The sequence below is a fragment of the Alternaria burnsii genome (genome assembly GCF_013036055.1).
Source record: "Alternaria burnsii strain CBS107.38 chromosome Unknown 750, whole genome shotgun sequence".
NCBI lineage: Eukaryota > Fungi > Ascomycota > Dothideomycetes > Pleosporales > Pleosporaceae > Alternaria > Alternaria burnsii.
In genome coordinates this window covers 107,712-127,515 of record NW_024066108.1, presented here as the reverse complement: position 1 = coordinate 127,515, position 19,804 = coordinate 107,712, and the positions used below count along the sequence as shown (strand labels likewise).

The 19,804-nt window shown below is 53.6% G+C and overlaps 5 protein-coding genes across 5 annotated transcripts; 4 read left to right on the top strand and 1 right to left on the bottom strand.

Moving 5' to 3' along the window:
- Positions 1 to 3,373: 3,373 nt before the first annotated feature.
- GT037_001429 (alcohol oxidase) lies at positions 3,374 to 10,528 on the top strand (the record flags this gene model as incomplete). The annotated part of the gene is made up of 5 exons (XM_038926476.1): positions 3,374 to 6,094; positions 6,162 to 6,849; positions 7,144 to 7,593; positions 8,315 to 8,978; positions 9,055 to 10,528. The coding sequence occupies 5 exons, from the start codon at positions 3,374 to 3,376 to the stop codon at positions 10,526 to 10,528; spliced, it is 5,997 nt and encodes a 1,998-aa protein (XP_038789768.1).
- A 1,905-nt stretch (positions 10,529 to 12,433) lies between these two features.
- Positions 12,434 to 13,236, top strand: GT037_001428 (uncharacterized protein; the record flags this gene model as incomplete). Its single annotated transcript, XM_038926475.1, has 4 exons — positions 12,434 to 12,461; positions 12,566 to 12,754; positions 12,884 to 13,052; positions 13,146 to 13,236. The coding sequence occupies 4 exons, from the start codon at positions 12,434 to 12,436 to the stop codon at positions 13,234 to 13,236; spliced, it is 477 nt and encodes a 158-aa protein (XP_038789767.1).
- A 274-nt stretch (positions 13,237 to 13,510) lies between these two features.
- Positions 13,511 to 15,547, bottom strand: GT037_001426 (glutathione-dependent formaldehyde-activating; the record flags this gene model as incomplete). The annotated part of the gene is made up of 4 exons (XM_038926473.1): positions 13,511 to 14,021; positions 15,017 to 15,135; positions 15,192 to 15,255; positions 15,327 to 15,547. The coding sequence occupies 4 exons, from the start codon at positions 15,545 to 15,547 to the stop codon at positions 13,511 to 13,513; spliced, it is 915 nt and encodes a 304-aa protein (XP_038789765.1).
- Positions 14,585 to 14,909, top strand: GT037_001427 (nucleotide-excision repair; the record flags this gene model as incomplete). The annotated part of the gene is made up of 2 exons (XM_038926474.1): positions 14,585 to 14,603; positions 14,650 to 14,909. 2 exons carry the CDS (start codon positions 14,585 to 14,587, stop codon positions 14,907 to 14,909), a joined length of 279 nt encoding a protein of 92 aa, XP_038789766.1.
- Positions 15,548 to 16,370: 823 nt separating the features above from the next.
- On the top strand, positions 16,371 to 19,342 carry GT037_001425 (uncharacterized protein; the record flags this gene model as incomplete). The annotated part of the gene is made up of 2 exons (XM_038926472.1): positions 16,371 to 16,470; positions 17,175 to 19,342. 2 exons carry the CDS (start codon positions 16,371 to 16,373, stop codon positions 19,340 to 19,342), a joined length of 2,268 nt encoding a protein of 755 aa, XP_038789764.1.
- Between the last annotated feature and the right edge of the window lie 462 nt (positions 19,343 to 19,804).

Here is a 19,804-nt window from a genome sequence, read left to right as displayed (position 1 = left end):
GGGCGGTGCTTGAGGGTGCTAACACGTGCGACCTACACTGATCAGGACGCGACAGCAATACGAAGGGCGAGCCGTCCACAGACACAGAGCGACGAAGAAGAGAGAGAGAGAGATGCGAGACAGCCATCAGACGTCTCTGACGTTGTTCTGCTCTCACTAATGCGCACATCAGCGGATGGTCCCATCTGCCACACCACACTGACCAGTAGGTCGCGCATACCCAGCAAGCGCACAGAAGCAAAGTCCCTGCACGTCCCCTATGGTGCGGACCGGAGCGACATAATGACCTGCAGCGCAATATCATGGTGGTGGGGTGGCAACGGACGGGTGTACCTGCAGAAGAGAGTCCGGAAAAGGCGCCAGTGCCATGCCAAAACCTTCCCCCGTTTCGTTCCGAGCGTTGAGTCCATGCTACGGGCGCCAACTCCGGAGGCCTAGCTTCTCGGAGGTCGGCGGTGTGAAAATCTGGGGTAGATGGGGCTGGAGCCAGAGAGGGATGGTGTTGTGGAGGAGGCTGCGCACTGAACTCGCAGCAGTTAGTCAGCATACCTCACAGGTTGTTTCAACGTCGTGTGCCTGCCAGAGCGAGCTTGCCATCTCGCCATCGCAAGGACGTTGAGAGTACTGAAGACATGGTTGTCGGTGCTTCGTGGTTTACCGTGTCGACATCCGCTGGTCGACCAGGATTGTCGATGATCCTACGGGGGAATGACAATTGATCCCTCGGCCTTCGGCGGCGAAAGAAGCCTTGTTGTAGTTTCAGCTCGGACGCGTTAGAGTCGTTGAGGAGCTGGCCGTAGGTACTTCGTGGTCCGTAGGCAACATCGAGCCGACCAATCAGGGCAACTTCCTACTTAACAACTGTGAACTGCCAGTTGCGCAGCACTTTAGCAATAAAAAAAAACCGAAACGGCATCGTCGCCGTCCTTTCTAACGTATCTTCTCATCGGTTTAACCATTTATCGTTGTCCTACCGCGATCGCGATGTCGTGGGGCGGAATGGCAAGAGCCAAGCCAAACGTGGCTCAGCTAGGAGCGCCAAACATCGGAGCGAGATACCCAGATTGCTCCCAGGTCATTCAACTTCAGCGTGTCGCCTCTGGTGCAACAATGAAGAGACAGAAGTACTGTTTGTGTGTTTGTGCACAACACCAATATAATCGCGTCTGCAACAGGTCAGTCATCTGTGCAACAACTAAAGCACATCAGAAACTCCAGCGGGACCTCGAAAGCGATCGTCCAGGAAGGGCATGCCACTTGCGGGACATCGAAACATGTGCTACATCTCCTACGTGTACCACCAGCCCTGCTGCCATTGGGGTCGTGATCGCTTCGTAGGCGAGCCATGTTGCCGGTCGAAATCTGTCAGCGGTCATGTCGTGGCATGTACATACGCTGAATGTTTAGGTTCAAGCAATAGCAGTGAGCTTTGTTCCGATTGCCGGTATCGTCTGGCATATGGATCGACGTGGCGACCACTCGCCGACGTTGGGACAATGCTAAAAGGGAGATTGGAAAAGAGGCTGGAGTAGGAGACGTGGGAGTAAAGCAAAGGCTTATACCTGACACATAACCACATCCGAAGCGGTTAGGGATTGGGACGAAAGAGCTCTTTGCGTACGCCGGCAGACGATTTTGTGGCTAGGTCAGGCGCCTTCCTGTTCGGTATCATCATCCGGTGGAAGCGCAGGTTATCAACGATCAGGAAAGATTTTTTTTGACAGGCAAAGGATTCCTGACAGCACGATGCAATCAGTTCTAGAAAGAAGCTTTCAATGGCATGTTGTTATGATTAGGTTGCGAAAGATGAGGGGAGGGAGCTTGGGCTACTATTGCAGCTTCTCTCATTGGCTACAGCGTACGTAACAGCAACCGCAACCACGATGCTCTTGCCTCGTGGACATAGCGACGTGTTAGTATCAATCCAGTGCTACAAACATGGGACTTGCTACATGTCAGACTTGAGATGATCTCCCCTGCAGTAAGACGTAAACGTGACGGTGGCGTTTTATGTTTGCGTTGACGGGAAGCAGAAATAGTAGTGCAGCCACAGCCATCAGTGGCGCAGTCAAGTTCGCTGCAAAGCTTTCCAATCTCAACGGGACGTTCGCGATCTCAGACCATACTTGCTAGGCCGTCATATTGCTGTACGAGCTTGGCAGGCATTGGGGTTTGATATGCATCGTGTGTTTGTGTCGATGAGGAGTGTCAGGTAGCGCAGCCACAGCGAGCTTAGCAACAGTAGCGCAGACAAGTTAGCTGCATCGCATTGCGATGCCTACCTATATCTCCCGATCTCTGAATCACACTTGCTTTTCCGATTATAGTTTTATGTCAGACTGAGAAGTAGTGGTTGAAAATGGCTTTTACTATCCAAGACTTGATATGTACAAACGCAACCACAGCCATCATAGCAGCGGTGGCTATGAGAGAGCATCGGCATATCATTGCGAAGCTTGCACAAGTGTACCTGATATATACTATGCATCTACCCATGGCCATGCCCTTGTACCGACTTGTCGTGGGGAGAATTATTCATGATGCCAAACTCTCCAAAGCGAAAAGCCAAGTTCATGGGACAACCGTTCACGAGACCAACCCCTGAGATTAGCGAAAGCCATGCACTAACACCAACTCGTCAGGAACCACACAGCTGGGACGGATCCTCCGGGGAATTAACACTGTTGTATGGCTGTCGCGGCGTGACACTCACCCCGAAAACACCACGATGGCTGTTGGTAGCACGAAAACGCGAGTCGAGAAACAGGGCAGCTACATGGTGAAGTACAGCGGAGATTATCGTGCGCAACGACGTTTCTAGGGCTCGATTCAATGGTGCGACGACTCCACAACACCACTTAGTATGCAACTCGAGTGCAAGACAGTGCTCTGGGAGTCATGGTGTGGCGGCGCAACATGCAGTTGCAAGGGCTACTTTAGCTGAAAGTTTGTTTGTTTCTGTCTCTTGACGGTAGTAGTGATGGACGAGGCAAAGTGCCGTAGTAGTTCGGTGAGGTGTCTCCACATGACGAGCTGAGTGCAGCTAGTCCAGGGCAACATTGCAGGACTAGAATCCAAAGATCGCCGCTGGGGTACCTCACACAACGCCGTAACAACCCCGATTCTGGCCTGATACTCTTGCAATCTCCCGTCTCCGATGCTTTTGCCCACTTCTCTTTCTCTCTTGTTGTAATTGAAGATATCATCGTTCCAGCTCGTAGCATTGATGATATCGCAAGTCGCTCCTTAGCCTGCCGCTTCACTTTTTATTCATTCAGGGTGCGATTCTCTGACCGACCAGAAATCCCAAGTCATCCGCCGTGAGCTTGTATCGATATCGTCCCACGCATGCAGCAGACGGTTCTCGTACGCGATGCATAGACACGCCCTGTCCGAGACGGCCGGAATGGTGTCGTCGCGCTCGAGCAGGAGCCACAGCTTCAGCAGCGACAAGACGCCCTCTCTGGCCTCGTCCGTCACCTTCCAGATGCCCGCCACGGTCCGACCCGCGCCTGCCTACATCGCCGCATCCGTGGCTTCACAGACCGTCACCGACCACCACAATGCGCAGCTGCGCGACCAAGACGCCGACACGGACGAGCTGCAAAACGCCATCTTTTCCGAACAGGCGCTGGCCCTCCTCAATGCCTTCCTCGACCACCTGCTCTTCGCCTTCCTCTCGTCTGCGCGGTCGCCCGCCCTGGCTGCCATCCGACCCGCCGTGTCCGACGTGCTCAAGCCGCGACTGGCCCGCGACGCCATCGAGGCCGCGGATGAGGAGCTCCAGGGCCTTTTGGCGGGAGAAGACGACGAGGACATGTCCACGGAGCATGCCAAGCAAATGGACAGATGGGACGTGGAGAAGGTATGGAAGCGCACGCGTCTGCGCATCATGGTCTACACGCGCCTGGGCGAGCTCGAGGACGAGGACGAGGAGCGCTATGTGCAGCAGGAGCGCGGTCTGAGCATGGACGAAGATGACGACGACGAGGCTGGTCTTGTTGCCTGGGCGTCGGCCATCTTCCTCACCTCGGTTGTTGAATACGTCGCTGAGCAGTTGCTGCTTGTCGCAGGCTCGGCCGCCTTTGCGCGCATGGCTGCGAGGATGAAGAAGCTCGCGCAGCGGGCCGACGACCATGCCGAGCAACAGCCCATCGAGCGGCTGGTCATTGAAGAGCCAGACGTAGAAAAGATAGCCCTCAACTCGGCCCTCGGCCGGCTCTGGAGAACGTGGAGGAAACGCGTGCGATCGCCTACGTCGCCCATCTCCCCTGGCCGAGGCGTCCATGCTGCTTCGAGCTACTCGAGCCTACACCACCGCAGAGCCAGTCGCGAGACCATCAACACCTTGCATAGTGAGCACGACATCCGCGAGCATGAAATCCGCGAGCACGACACGCTGCCCGAGCATCCTCCTACCGAAACCGATATCGCCGCTAATATACCTCTTCCCATGCGCGACAACGACGTCGACGAGATCGAGGTGCCTGGCCTGGCGCCCCCATACGAGGATGAGGGAGAGAGAGAGGGCACGCAGACGCCTGTTCAGCGGCCGATGAGGCCGTCTAGTGTGCTTGTGCTGTCCCAGGGAGGATTTGGGGATGGGGGCAAGAAGGCGAGGCCCATGAGTATGCCCATGCGTCCTGCGGGAACTTTCATGCCGTCTACGTACTATGGCTATGAAGAGCGTACGAGGGATGAAGAGGAACCAACGCATGACGGAGAAGTGTCTACACACGATACCGAGCGAGGAACCCCCTCCCAAGCGACCGAGGAAACCGCACGACAGACCACGCAAGAAACTACGCTAGACAACATGTCTCAGCAACGCGATTCGGTAGACAGCCAGGAAGACGAGTCGCCTGAACCCGATGCTTCAATGGTAGCATTCGCAGCAGCTACGGGCATGGGTTTCCGTCGAAGCGCAATCGGACACTCAGCGACGAAGGAACCTGAAACTGAGCCGACCCATCAGGTCACTGAGAGCGAACCAAAGGTCACACAACCGAAGAGGATGTCAGTAGGACCCTCGCAGGAAGCTGACGAGCCTGAGCCGCACGAGGTCACTACGGAGAGCCCTCAGGTCATGAGGTCCAAGAGGATGTCCATCGAGCGAGCCGGTAAACCTGGACTCGTCCGTACCTTTTCTACGCGCAGCTCGAGTCTCAAATCACCTGTCGGTACGCCGTTGGCTACACCGAAGGTGACTGGTAATGCTGAGGGACGGAGTTATCTTGACGATGATGAGGATGATGAGGAGCCAGAACATCGAGCTATTGGTGTGGCGAGGACGAGCGATAATGCCATCAGGTCCGCGTCGAATTCCCCTGGAGATTCGCCTCACGAAAGGAATAAGAGGCCCGGGAGTGGAGGGTACGTTGAAGTGCCGCCGAGAAACTTCACGCCGACAAGTCTCACGTATCGGAACACGCCTTCGCCTGATGGGAAACCTATGGTGCCGGAGCGTGCCATTGAACGTAAACAAGCCAATCGAAGATCAATCAATGGTGCGGAACTCGTGTTGGGCCCAGGGGTGGGTGGGGGAGGTGGAAGTTTCTCACGTCAGTCGCCTGGAGGAGAGGTGGTCGCCCCATACGACAGCCAAGGTCCTACAAGTGCACCCAGGAGACAAGAGGCTCGTTCAGTATCGCGTGGTTCGTCGCTGCCAGCTTTGCAAGAAGTTGAGAGCAACACTGCCCAGCACCGCGGCAAAACTCCTTCCATCCAGACCAGTCGTAGTGTGCGTACTGCAGACAGCCCCAGGCGTAGCCCTACGTCTGCGACTGACACATCCGAGAAACGACCACATCGCCTGTCCGCAGACGATTCGACACGTCCAGCTGATAAGTCATCCTCGGATAACTCTTCGTTGAAGCGTGGTGCTAGTACCTCTTCTTCTATTCGAAAAGGTGCTTACCCCATTACGTCCAGCGGACGAGACTCGAGTGCCAGCCACCGCTCCAGAGGTCTGAGTGCAAGTGGCTTGAGCGGACGTATGTCTGAGGAAGACCGAGCGCGCGAGTTCGATTCGCTGGTCAAGGGGCAGGACACGGTGAAGTTTACATTGACGCCTGAAAGTGTACGAACTACTAATGTAAGCCGCCAGTCTCTTTCCATCCTACATCTGCCTTTTCCTTTCTACATACACTGACATGCGGTAGGAGTCCCCCGTCTTGAAGAAGACAGAACCACGCAAATCTTCTGCCTCTTCTGCCTCCGTGACAGTCTACCCTCGGACCGACGCCTCCGACAAAAGCTTTGGCACAGCCAACCTGCCCAACACGACAGCACCAAGAGCAAAAGGACCGACCGCTGCCTCTTCTCACAAACCCTCACCTAGCCGTAAGGTAGTCACCAGACCTCTCGCTCGAGACCCCAAGATCGAGTCGGAATCCATGCGCGACTTTGCAGACTTTATCCGTTCCACCGGTCCCTCCCCTGGCCAAGAGAAGCCCATCCAGCCCTTTGTCAACATTAGCAATAACGGCCAGAAATCAGGCAACCATTCGACTTCCTCCCTCGGACGCAAGATGTCAACTTCCAGGCAATCTGGTAATGCGAACAATACTCCAGCTACGCGCACGCGACCCAACATGGAACCCCGCTCTCCCGCCGGCCTGTCTACTGGAAACGGTGACTTGATCGATTTTATCAGACAGGGCCCGCCAGACGCAAACCATAAACAACCAAGGATACCGAAGAATATTGCCCCGTTCCGGACGACTGTTGATAGCGACACTTTTGATACTATGCTCGGAGGACATGGAGGCGTGGAGAGTGCTTATGAGTCCAGGGCTGACAGAACCACGGAAAGAAATGTAGCGGAGTCAGCGTATGGCTCTGCGGCTAGTACGCTTGAGAGCAAGGACAGCACGGCGACGATTAACAGCCGGACTGGTCTTATCCCGAGTCCCAGTGTGGTTCAGCCTGCGTATTCGGGAGGGCCGGGGCAGCTCAGCGGCAGCATGTCCGGAGGAGGAGATGCAATGGAGGGCATCACTAAGACGAGACGGCGTATCAAGGATCCGTACGCCATTGATTTGAGCGATGAAGACGAGGATGAGGACGACGAGGACGAAGACCAACTCACAGCGCTGCCTACGCCTACTGGAAACCAACCTGAACGACAATTACAACAACCAGCACAGAGACAGACGGCTCCTCCTCCTCCTCGGCAGAGGGAGGAGAGCCTAATGGACTTTTTAAACGGCATGGAACCCCCTGGAGGCGCGTCGTCGGCTAAACCCCAACCTTTCCTGCTTAGTGAGGAGACTATTGCTGCGGCAAAGGCGAGAGCGGCTGCAGGCCAAAATGGTTCCAATTCTTCTAATTTGACTGCTTCTCGCAATGGCAATGGTACTGCACCACCGCCATTTGGATCAGCTTCTTCCTCATCGTCAACGAATAAACCCAGGCTGCAAGCCCGCGCCCCTGCTGTGGCAGATGGAAGGGGTGGCATGGGTGGCGGCAGTAGGACTGCGACGTCTGACTTGGCGGATTTCTTGAAGAATTCGGGCCCGCCTGAGCCGGTGGTGCAGACGAGGAGGGAAGAGGTGCCGGAGAAGAAGAAGAGGTTTTGGCAGAGGGGGAAGAGTACTGGGAAGACTTATGGGGATTTGCCGTAGTTTGTTCTGCCGGCCTCCTCCTCGGTCTTGTTGGGGTGGTGGAGATGGGGATAGGCAGGTGGGGGAGGGAGAGAAGTAGGCAGAGAGAAGGGTGGACGGCCGGAGGTGGGTGGTTCTATTATTATCATTATTATTATTATTTGGATACCCGGGTTTTGGTTTTTTGGATATGGCTTGGGGGTGTTGTTTGTATAGGTTCATGTTTGGTGGGCCCGAAGGCTTATAGGAACTTTTAATGAATCATGTTGTTTTTTATTATGGATGAGAATTGAAGTTTGGTGTGTGAACTATGGTGTGTGTGTGTGTGTGTGTGTGGAATGACAAGGTAAATGCTTACTTGTATGAATCAGAAGCTAGACTTTTCCTAACTTGTTACCTTGTCGTACGGGTAGGTGCGGATATCGTAGACAGGACAGTTGGGAGAGTACGCGTTGTACTCTTTGTAGCATTCTGGCTCAGCTTACGCGGGGAGTTATCGTACGGCGTTAACACAAAGCCATGCGGTGTATTTCGGGGGAATTCGTAGTCGTGTCGGACGCATTTTACATTGATTGCGCCTGCTTACCCCAAGTATCCGCGAGCGACACACCACGTCGGCTAATCCAAATGGGGAAAAAATGTCATCGAGCAAGACTCGAATAACAGCAAACTTGGACAAGAGCACGGGACGTGATACTTTGCGCTTCAAGTACAAAAGGGTGCCTCGTCTGCCCGTCTCAAATACTCACCTCTCGTTGAGTTTATCTTACCAACAGCAAGTCTTCTTCTGGCAGCCTCTCTCTCTCTCTTTCTCCCGATCGCATCTCTGCATCGTTACTTCATTATGCGAATCGTGAGCCCTTGGGAGGCGGTCTCCCACCTCGGCAGCATCCTGCTCGTCGCCAGCACTGTCTCTGCGTTGGCAGCAACGGCCAACTCGGTCGACACTTACGACTATGTGGTAGTCGGCTCCGGACCGGGAGGAGGCCCACTAGCCGCCAATCTCGCACGCTCTGGATTCAAGACTCTCTTGCTCGAAGCCGGTGACGACGACAGTGCTGCCATGATTACAAACGCTATTGCGTTGACAAACACGGCAGATACTACGGCCCTCACTTGGACGTATTGGGTTCGTCATTACGACGATGTCGAGTTGACGAAAAAGTACCGCCATCTTACTTGGAGGCTGCCAGATGGAAAGTTGTGGGTTGGTCCGGGCAGCGAGGCGCCTGCGGGAGCGGAGATTGTCGGTATCCAGTATCCTCGCGGCGCTACACTTGGAGGATCGTCCATTGTTAATTCTGCCCTGACTGTCCTTCCTGCGAATAGCGATTGGGACTATATTAAGAACCTTACAGGAGATGATTCATGGAAGTACGTCATCCTCGACCCAGATTGTTTTCAGTCTTTGCTTTCAAGAGAATGGGTAAGCTAACAGACAAATCCCTAGTGCTACTCACATGGGAGAATTGTTCATCAAGTTGGAAAACAACCAATACCTCCCACGTGGTACACCAGGCCACGGCTTTGATGGGTACCTTGAGACAGTTTTGGGTAATGGAACTGTCTTTCTCTCTTCACCTCAAGCAAGTGCCATTTTGAAGGCTATGGCTGCTGAGGCGGGCCAAGATCCAGAGGAGTTGGAAGGAATTCTGGACATTGACCCTAACGAAGTCTTGAATCCCAACCGAGACCAAGTTACAGGCCTCACTGGCTACGTTAATCATGCTAATGCAACCTGGGCCCGCTATAGCTCTAGGAACCGAGTTCTCGACACCTTGCGCGCTGTGGACGAGAAAGGCAACAAGAAATACCCCCTGGAGGTTCGCCTCAACTCCTATGCTACAAAGGTTCTCTTTGACAAGCCTCGAAAAGGCTCATTGCCTCGCGCCAGTGGTGTTCAATACCTTGAAGGCAAAAGCGCTTTTCAAGGCGACCTCCGCTATGATCCGACAGTTAAGAAGACCTCACGCCGGGTTTTTGCTCGAAAAGAGGTTATCCTCAGTGGGGGATCTTTTGGTACACCTCAGCTGCTTTTACTCAGCGGTGTTGGACCGGCAGCAGAACTCAAGGCCCTGGGCATCCCCGTCATCGCCGATCGACCAGGCGTCGGCCGCAACATGCAAGACCACAACGAAATCGCCGTCATCGGCCACGGCGCCCAGGCATTCGATTATTCCGCTGCTCCTGGCGGTCCTCGCTCGCAATGCACCTTTGGGGCTTCAGGCGACCCCTGCCTTGCACTTTACCTTCAGGACCAGGGACCCTACGTCCAGCCCAGTCTCACCCAACTCGCCTTCCTCAAAACCAACCACACCGCAAACGATGAGCGCGACATTGCCATCTTCCCCGGCTCCTTTGGATTTCGCGGCTTCTGGCCCCGCAACACGGGACAGTCGTGGGATGACCCCCCAACGACATGGGGCATGCACGGCGTCCACATTCACGGCAATAGCACGGCTGGCTACCTCAAGCTGCGCTCGGCTGATCCGACCGTGACGCCTGAAATCAACTTTCGACACTTCAATGGTACAGGTGCTGCAGGCGACATTGCCGCCATCAAGGAGTTCCTCGCTTGGGGTCGTCGTGCTTTCAATCGCGTACAAGCACCTTTTGCGCCTTATGATGTTTCTTGGCCGCCTTGCGCAGGCACGGTTGGTGCCGGCGGAAGCTGCTCTGTTGCTGGCAGTGACGAAGACTTTATCCGTGAGAACATTTTTGGCCACCACGTTATTGGTACTTGTTCCATTGGCTCCAGCTCTGATAGGAACGCAGTCTTGGATTCAAAGTTCCGGGTCCGCGGTGTTTCTGGCTTGCGGGTTGTCGATGCTAGCGCGTTTCCTAGGTCTCCTGGAGCATTTCCGGTCGCGGGTGTGTATATTTTGAGCGAGAAGGCGTCGGAAACTATTCTATCGGGCCAGTAGCTGTGTGCGATATGTTTGTATCGACCTGTTGCCGCTCAATAGCTACGGCGAGGATCCAGCCTCCAGAGACCATCTCAGGTTTGACGCCAGGTAATTCCTAGTATGTAGTCTGTCGAATAGCTATTGTATCTAAAAGCTAGTTGGGCTGGGGGGTTGTTCCCAGAACTGGAAATTTGGGTTACGGTCGTTCATTTGTAACATACCACGTTAACGAATAAGTCGAAAGAACGCTCAAAACTTTACTATCACCACACGAGCCACCTTACTCAGCTAACGTGATCTTGCTGAGGTCCTTAGTTCGATCCACAACACAAGTGTATGATTGACATACTTCAGAGTTGTGATGATGCTAATGAGCTTTTCTATAGCTTTGAAGCTTCCATCTCCACATAGCTATCGTACTGCTGTCTAGGCATCGAGTGAGCGCGGGCGTTGAACGCACGGACATGGTAGCTCAGTCGAACTTCACTCGCAGCGTGCCTCATCCGCTGTGATACAACTGTTTATCTAGCGGACAGCACAAGTCTACTGCCTGAAGCACGCTCTCATAAAGTGCCATTACATGCGTTGAGATTGACAAGAGACATCCGCCTCTCTCACACAGCCACGCCAAGCCTGGTTTGAAGTTCCCTCATGACCTTGTAGCCAACCACAAAATGCTTTCATTGCATCTTCCTCTTGTCCGCAAATCTCAGGCGTTACTGCCATCCGCCTAGTCAGGTAGCGTACATATCTATTTGTATTTGACGCAGCTGTGTCATCGAGGTGGCAGTCTACACATTACCAATCGTCATCATCAGAGCTGTCTGTTGATGTCGTCATCCCGCCGCTGCACGCGTTACCGAAAGCGGAAAGGCACGATGCCATGCATGCATGCATGCCAGCCATCCAAGAATCAAGAACCTGGGTCAGGCGCGTAAGCTGACATGTCGCTGAATAACTGTTTTGACATTTCTTTGCTACACGCCTGGAATGCGAAAGCCATGGAAATCAACACCGCACGCCATAGACCTGGGCGTTCTTGTAGCTATTTGGGTTCTATGACAGCTGGCTGAGACGTTGAGATGCCTCGATTCGTGTCCACCACTGTAGATTACGTTACTCGTAAACAACGACGTTGCCTGTCTTAGCAATGTTGACATATCAAGATGCGCGACAAACTTGGATGCGTGATTTGACATTCTTTGTTAAACATGGCAAAACATACTGTCGTCCTAGCAAACATCCATTCATCCGTCCTGGATACCATTCATCCCTGTCACGACGGACGCTAGTACTGTATCAGCCGCTCGTGTGCTAGCACAGACAGGCTTGTTACTTGGAGTAAAGGGACCAAATGCCATCTTGCCATACATGTTTCCGATCCGTGAACCACGCGGCGTTCTGTAGACTCGCTAAAATCATGCAGGCCTTCTTTTCTTTTCCTTGCTTCTTCCAGGTTCTTTTCGCAGTATTGGGGAAGAGTAAGACGCGTGTAATCAAGTTCACCCCCGAACTATGGCAGAGAAAGCGGCGAGGGTTAAGGCAAGAGAACCGAGATATTATCGGTTGGTCAGCTAGAGGTAATGAGGAACAAGCAAGAGAAGTGCTAGTAGGATGTTATGGTTACATGCTGATTACGAGCACGCTGTATGGGAAGGCGAGATTGATTTGCAATGTGCGCCGCTGGGCAGTGTGGTAGTAGATGGCGAGACGTTTGGTATTGTGCGGTGCGATATGGAATGATATAAGAGCAAGAGTCGTATAGTGTCAAGGGTGGGCAAAAGATCAATGCCATTGTAACTCGGGCGGTGAATAACAAGAAGACATCGTGTAGTTCTGGGCATTCTCTTATTCAATTCGTCAAAGCGTTATACACAAGTAAACATACCGCTGTTCGTCTTGATAAATCGCCACGTCCAAGTCATGTCTACCGCTCCTGTCCTTTATATCGGTAAGTCGATTTTTCATCCCCTTTTGAACCCTCCTCGCTCTCTCCCTTCTTCCCCGCCTCTTCGCCACGTCTCTTCGGCCATGACGACTTGCTGACGGTATTAGTATGCTGCACCGAATCTACCTCCGGCACTGTTCTTGATCCAGCCCGGTACATGAACACGACCAACCCACATACCACGATCCTCAAAACAGATGGTGCACGTGTAACAGCCGGAGACCAAACCATCAGTCGCATCTACTATGCCGACCAAGCAAAGCCGCTGGGTATGATTGTTGTGTTGGGACACGCCGGTACGTACATCCGTATTCGTGTATGTTGACGACAAAACCTTGGAGCAAGACTGCAACACGTTTTGTGTAGCACAAGCGAAAGTGGATGCGGATACACAGATTTTCAAGCTGACCTTTGTTTACCAAAAGGCTGTACATTGGCATCTGGAGATATCGAGGGCACAATTAGATCTAGTGTGCAAGCCCTGAGAGCAAGCCAACACGTACGCAATGCCATACCTACCATGGGCTACGTACTCGACCTGTACGCCAGTGCTCCAGGTGGACCAGCCACGGGCGCGAATATGAGAGAGGTCCAGTATGTTTTGACCTTTTCACGTCGCATCTTTTGCTGCGCGTTGTTTTCTGGGGAAAATCCAATGTAGGAACGTAGGGCTGACACGACGTGCAGCATACCGAACGCCTCTGCTGCAGCATCATCGGCATCGACACAGCAACAAGATTCGGATCAGCAACAGGGTATGGGTCCGTTTTGGAGTTGAATGAGCATCTCGGACGACCAGACTTTCTCTCTGTTATCATTCTTCTTTAATGTTTTCCTCATGCATGTCCCTCTTTGATGTGTCTCTTTCTTTGGGTCAGAGCTGAACCGTATCATTCAGGAAGACGCATAGACGATGACAATAGAAAGTCAGGGGTGCGGTGTGAATGTTACTATTCACAATGACCGACATACATTACTAGCATAGCGTTCCTGGTCGTGTCTCGGCACTTCGCTCCCTTTACCAACTAAAGTCCCTATATCCGGCCTGTACCTCATGCCCTCGCGCCAGATTCTGCCTCTGTCTGCGTGGCCTCTTCTCCCGTGCTGAGAGTGGAAGCCGTGCGCTCTGCTGCAGTGTACTGTGGTGGCGGATGTTCACCCACCGTCTCTCGCCGAACAGTCTCGTCCATCTGTAGAGTCTGAAGAGATATCGCAACCACTGCCTCTGTCTCTTCTACTTTGGGCTGGTAGGGCGGTGGCGCTTCTCCGTTCTCGTTCAGCCCGTGCTCAACATGTACATCGACATTGGGCACATGCTCGTTCAGACCCTCAAGTCGCCTTGCAATAATAGAATCGTTAATCCCATATGTCCCACGCACGAGACTGCGGATATGAGGCCACCCCTCGACATACCTCGCTTCTGTCTGCTGACCGTTCTGACGCTGTGTGGCTCTGTGTCGGTATATGTGAAAGCAGACCAGAGCGATGAGTGCAACGGGTACACCGAGGAAGAGGAGGTAGTAGTTGAATGAAATGTGCTCGGTTGAGCGGGCGTCTTCGTCGCTGGGGACGGTTGGTGATATACTTGTTGAAGACGGCGTTTCGATGGGCACATTGAGGTAAGCCATTGTCACAGGTGATTAGACTACAGCGAGTGTAGTAGAGGTCTCTGGTAAGGATAACGATGCATCCGCAGGAGTGCTACGGTAGTGATGCGCACACGATACTGCGAGGGCGGTGATTAGGGCATTGGCAAGGCGATTCGAGAAGTGCCAGACAAGATGGGCGCTGTCAACATTGACCGCAAAGAGCCTGCCATTCTTGCACGTCTTGTTTGCCTAAGTTGCGCCTGCTGTGATGTGCACTGGGTAGGAGCACGAGGCCTGCGATTGAAGCTTCAAACCCATTCGGAACGATGACAATGACTGTGGAAGATCCGAGTACAGTCCTGTTACTCGAGAGAAACATGAAATGCCGAGGTGTCGAAGTGTTGATTACTCTTTCCACCTAGCGTGCTTACGGAACAACTCCGCCAAGCAATCGCGTCAGCGAGGTCGCACCCTGTTGTCCAACCCTCCTTTACTAACCCACCAACACCCCGCAGATATCCTGGCAGAGACTCCGAGATGGTCAAAGCAATCAGAGGTGAACTTCTCGCTTCTGTCCCCCTCTACCACGCTGACCCTCACAGGCACGCTCGTCAAGTGCGACGCATCCATCAAAGCCATGCTGGTCGACATTGACAGCAAGAACAACAACGAATACATCATCGAAGAGCTCGACGAGGAGCACATACTAGTCAAGGAAACGCGTATCAACGAGCTCAAAGCGCGTCTGAATCAGGTGCGCTTCACAAACATGCCACGACATGACGGCTCAACGCTGACACGAATCACTTCACAGATGATGAGGGAGCGCCTGAAGGAGCCAGAGAGTTCAGACTCCGAGTAGAAGTTTGAGCAACCCACTTGATTACAACTCTCGCTGCGAGCAACCCCAGTGCCGACTACCATGCTCCGTCCTCTGTTGCTCACGAGCACCCGAATCGAACCGCTTACATGCCCGTTTTCTGCGCTGCGCCTTCTTGCGTGCCGACCCACTTGGGCCTGTGGCCTACAAACAACTCGGCGTCCATCTTGAGGTTGTCGAGGATCTTGGTGTCGTCTAGGGTTCCCACCTTGATACACGTTAGCAAAGGCCGGGCGGATACCACCTGGCTTGGGACAAGCTTACCTTGACGATGCGCTTACCGGCAAAGGAAGGACCCTGACGCCACATGGTCGAGCCACAGTCGCCGCTGCACAAGATAGGTTAGGACATTGGTTCGCTGCATTGCCATTACGATAGCGAATATGGATTTCTACATACCAGAAGTTGGAGGTGATCTCGTTTCCACTGTCGCTCTTGACTGTGTGTTGCTTTGGCGTCCCCTTGGTGACCTTGAAGCCATCTTCTGGGTAGACGGCGTTGGTGCTATAAGCCGAACCGGTGATTTTGCGGCAGTCGAGACAGTGGCATAGGATGCTGCCTCCACTCTCACCGGACACCTCGTAGCGGACCGCGCCGCAGTAGCATCCTCCAGAAGCCATTTGGGATGAGATTGTTGTGGGTTAAGGGTAGAAAGAGAAGTTATTAGAATTGTCTAGTTGCTGGGGCCGAGAGGATAAGAGTCGTGTTTGAATGTTAGGGTGTTGGCGACATGTACACCTCGGGCTTTATACACGACTGTCTACCCCGCTGTATGCGATCGCCAACTCGCCAGCTTGGTCGACGTGTAGCGCCCTACGGCATCCCACTCGGCAGGGTCTCCACCACTACTGCTCTAGTGCCGAGGCCTTACCTCAGCGACGGCATCCTACCGATGCATCACGGATAGAGGGAAGCTATGCGCTTGCGCAGGATACATGGACTTAGCGGCACAGGCAACCCGTTCTGGGTCGGAATTTGGCACTACACTTGGAAAACAGGAGGGGAAATTCCAAATCAAACATTCGCTGCGGACCGATTGAGCTGTAAGCGAACCATATCGCATGATTGCGTCTTGTGAGCAGAGCCGTGTAGTGCGAGAGTATATCAACCTTTGAAATCTGCCCAGGATTATGATTGTGATGCATTTTCCAATGTGTTCAAGGCGCATACTCGCCTTGTCGCGCGACTATGACGCACAGATGCCACACCTACCTGGGTGAGTTTTGCGGAGCGGGGTTTTCCCAATCCGGCTACCGCATAGCGCAGCACGTGAACTCGGGACAATTTGGTGTTTGCGCGCACGCGCGCGCGCACCTTGTCCTTCACCCATGCGCGCCAACTATGTGATGGAATGTGCTGTCGCGCTTCGATTACCACTGGGCATTGATGAGTGCAGCTCGCCGTCTATCTAGACCTACGTACACAGCGCATCCCAACACAACCATGGCGAACACCACCGCCGCACCAAACGTCTGGACGCAGATGAACTACGTCCCTCCCCGCGGACAATGTAACCATAAGCCTTCTCTCCTCGCGGCCAAATGTCCGTGTTTGAGATTTATGTTGCATCCGCTCAAGGTGAGTCATGAGGTTGCCTCTTGCCGACGGCGAAAGGCATTATTGCCACGCCTGATGCCACATACCGTCAGCACACATAGCTAATAGTCATGTTACGCTATAGTCAGCATCGTCATACGAATGCGATGGCTGCGGACACCACGCATCTTTCCACACGATGGAAAATAGAGTCGAAGACGAAATAAGGAAGCGGTGGGAGGTTGAAGCGGCGGAGCGGAGAAAGGAAGAAGAGGAGGGCGGGAGGCAGAGGCCAAAGAAGAGGGTGAGGGCTATTGAATATACCAACGACGATGGCGAGTTTGTGCTCGGGTCGAAGAAGAAGACGACGGGGAGGGCTGCGGCTACTCGGGCGAAGAGCAGGATCATTGAGATTGGGGAGGAAGATGGGGTTGTGGAGTTGGATTGAAAGACGCTATGATACCCCCTGCGACACTGTTTGCACTCTGTTCAATACAATTACATGAGGAAGCTTCAAGTTGTGGTGTCGCCGAAGACGGGCGCGGGTGTCGCGACTTGCTTGCGACGCCAAGACTAACAACCATGGGTGCGCTTCCTCTGTGGTGAACCCTTGCTCTACCTTTCCACCAACGCAACATGATAGCATAACGTCCACGGCCCGCCCGACCCTTTGAGGGTTCTTTAATGTATAAATAATACACACGACTACAGATAACACTCACGACCCATCGCCCACCATGGCAACCCCAACCCCCAGAGACAAGGAAACGCCCTCGAAAAACCTCAACGCCTTTTCCTCGCCCGCCCCGCGCAGTGTACCTCCCTCGGGCAACGTGAACATGATGTCGTACGATTCGCCCGCGGTGCTGAACATGCTCAACGACGTGGCCAGCTCAGGCATGGGCGGCGTTGGCATGGGCATCACCATGAGCGGGCTCGGCATGTCCAGCTTAGGCATGAGCGCGAGCGCCATGGGTCGCGCCGACGAGGCAGAACGAAGCCGGCGTCTACGCGCCATCATCGATCTCGTTGGCAAGAAGCCTGGCAGGGTCAGTGAGGAGGGTCTGCTGCAGCTGTGCAAGAGGATGGGCATACCGTGCGAGAAACACATGGACGAGGCAGGCACCTGGAGTCTGCTCATTGGCGACGAAGCCCTCTGCGACGTGACGTTCCACAACGACGAGATTGCGAGCGTCAATCTGCAAACCGGTCTGGACGAATCGAGACCCGATCTCCATTTCGGCACAACGGGGTCTGAGATACTCGTCCGGAGCTTGAAGCCCTTGCCGGGCCAGAGCAAACTCAACGTCACTCTCGAGCGCTTCTCAGAGAGTCTAGAGAAGCTGCTTACGCTGGATAAATTGGGGTCAGCGCAGAACGGAGGGGTTAGCTGCTACAATGCGATTGCGGGGGTTTATACAAGTTTGCGCAAGCTGTTTGAACACGAGAAGAAGGCGGAGCTCGCAAAAAGGACGCCCGACGAGCGCTTCAGGACACACAAAGCTGAGCGCGAGGTGCTGTGCAAGAAGAGTGGCCGCCCCAGACTCAACGGCGGATCTTGTCTGGGCTTGAGCCTCGAGTATTGGATGGACGGTCGAATGCAAATCGACCCGCCCGTGGAATCTGCAGCCTACCCCGAAGATGCAGACAAGAGCCACAACAAGATGTACTCCCTGACTATCGAGTGCGAAGCTTCGCCCTCGACTCTGTACACACCCATCCGCATATCCGACGATTGGATCAGCGATCGCATCGACAAACCCACCGATACGCACGACGCCAACGCCACTCTAGACAACATACTCATGCACGCTTCGTCCTCTTCATCCCTAGACTGGCTCGACCCAAAACCAACGTACCTCGAACCAGCCCCCGAGCAAACTGCCGACCACGACGACCACGACGCAATGAACCTCGACTCGGCAGCGGGCCGCCTTCCCAACGTCCGCTTCGTCGCAAAGTTCAACCCCCCACTTGTCGTCCCTTTTGCCGTCCACATGCAGCTCTACCAGCTCGTCGGCATCGAGCCGCGCACCGACGACTTCCGTCCCGAGACTTTTGCAGGCCTGGCGCTCAGGCCGGGTGAGCTTGATCCGGGCATGTCTGGCACGACGGGTGATGTGACGCATGAGATTCGCAGTAGCCGACTTGTCTTGGTTCGGGATGGTGAGGAGGGACGGGAAAAGGATAGACGACATGATATGAGCCTCTTCATACCGAAGCTCGAGTATAGTCGCAAGTTGGAAAGCTTGCCTTTTAGCCATCCGAAACAGTTGGTGGAGATTTTGCCCGTGTTGAGACAGTATGCGCATATTACGAGTTTGCTTAAGACTTGTTTCTACGAAGAAGCTTCGAAGAAGAAGAAGAAGAAGCAAGCGCCGACGCATAAATTGGGAGAGCATGAGCTCACACCACCACCCTTGCACAAGACAGATTTGCCGGGGTTGCAACTCGACGTTAATCTGAGTTATGCGCCGCCTGTGCCCCGGTTCACGCTGCATGTTCCTCATCCTTGTTCTGCTGTGGCGAAGGCGGCATGTTCATCTGAAAAGGAGAAGAAGAAGAAGGGTAACGACGCAGATGATGCTGCGATGATAGCGGATCTCTTGTCTCATCTTGATGAACCTACTACCTCTTCTTCTTCTTCTTCTTCTTCTTCTTCTCCACTTCCTGCATACCACGCTGCCCTCGCGCTAGCAATCGATGTCCAGTCCAATGGCGAGTTGGTCCTTACTGAACAGAATGTTGTTCTTGAGGAGGAAGATGACAAGGTGAAGAGGTTGGCGCGCGCACTGGATGTTGTTGATGATTTGGGCGTGTGGGCTGAGTGGTTGAGGTTGGAGGTTGGAAAGGAGGAGGAGAGGAAAAAGAGCGTTTAGGTGGCGTTTTTGAGGGAGCATGCGCCGTGGTTTTTTTTGGGTGAGTTGGGGGAGTGATGGGTCTTGGGATTAAGGTATTGTTCAAAAAGAGGTTTGAGGTAGAGGGCTTATTGGATATTGGATATTGTGATTCAATGGGTGGAGAACGAGCGATAGAACTCGACAAGTCTTGCATCAAGGGCATTTCATGTCTTGCTCCTCTCGTTCTGTTAAGTCGTGATGAAGATGCTCGCTTTGGTTTTGATGGCTCTTGCAATGAGTGGAGTGGACTTACGGGACCGTGAGTGTGCAACACGCATATGTGACTGGCTCTGCATCTCGTTAACTTGAGCTTCCTTGTCGGCACTCTTGCAGCTTTCAAGCAAGTACATCATAAAGGTATGACTTGCTGCGAGAACCTTGGCGGCAAGACGTAGAACAATGGGATAATTGCAAGTCATGTAGAGAAACAGAAGCACATGT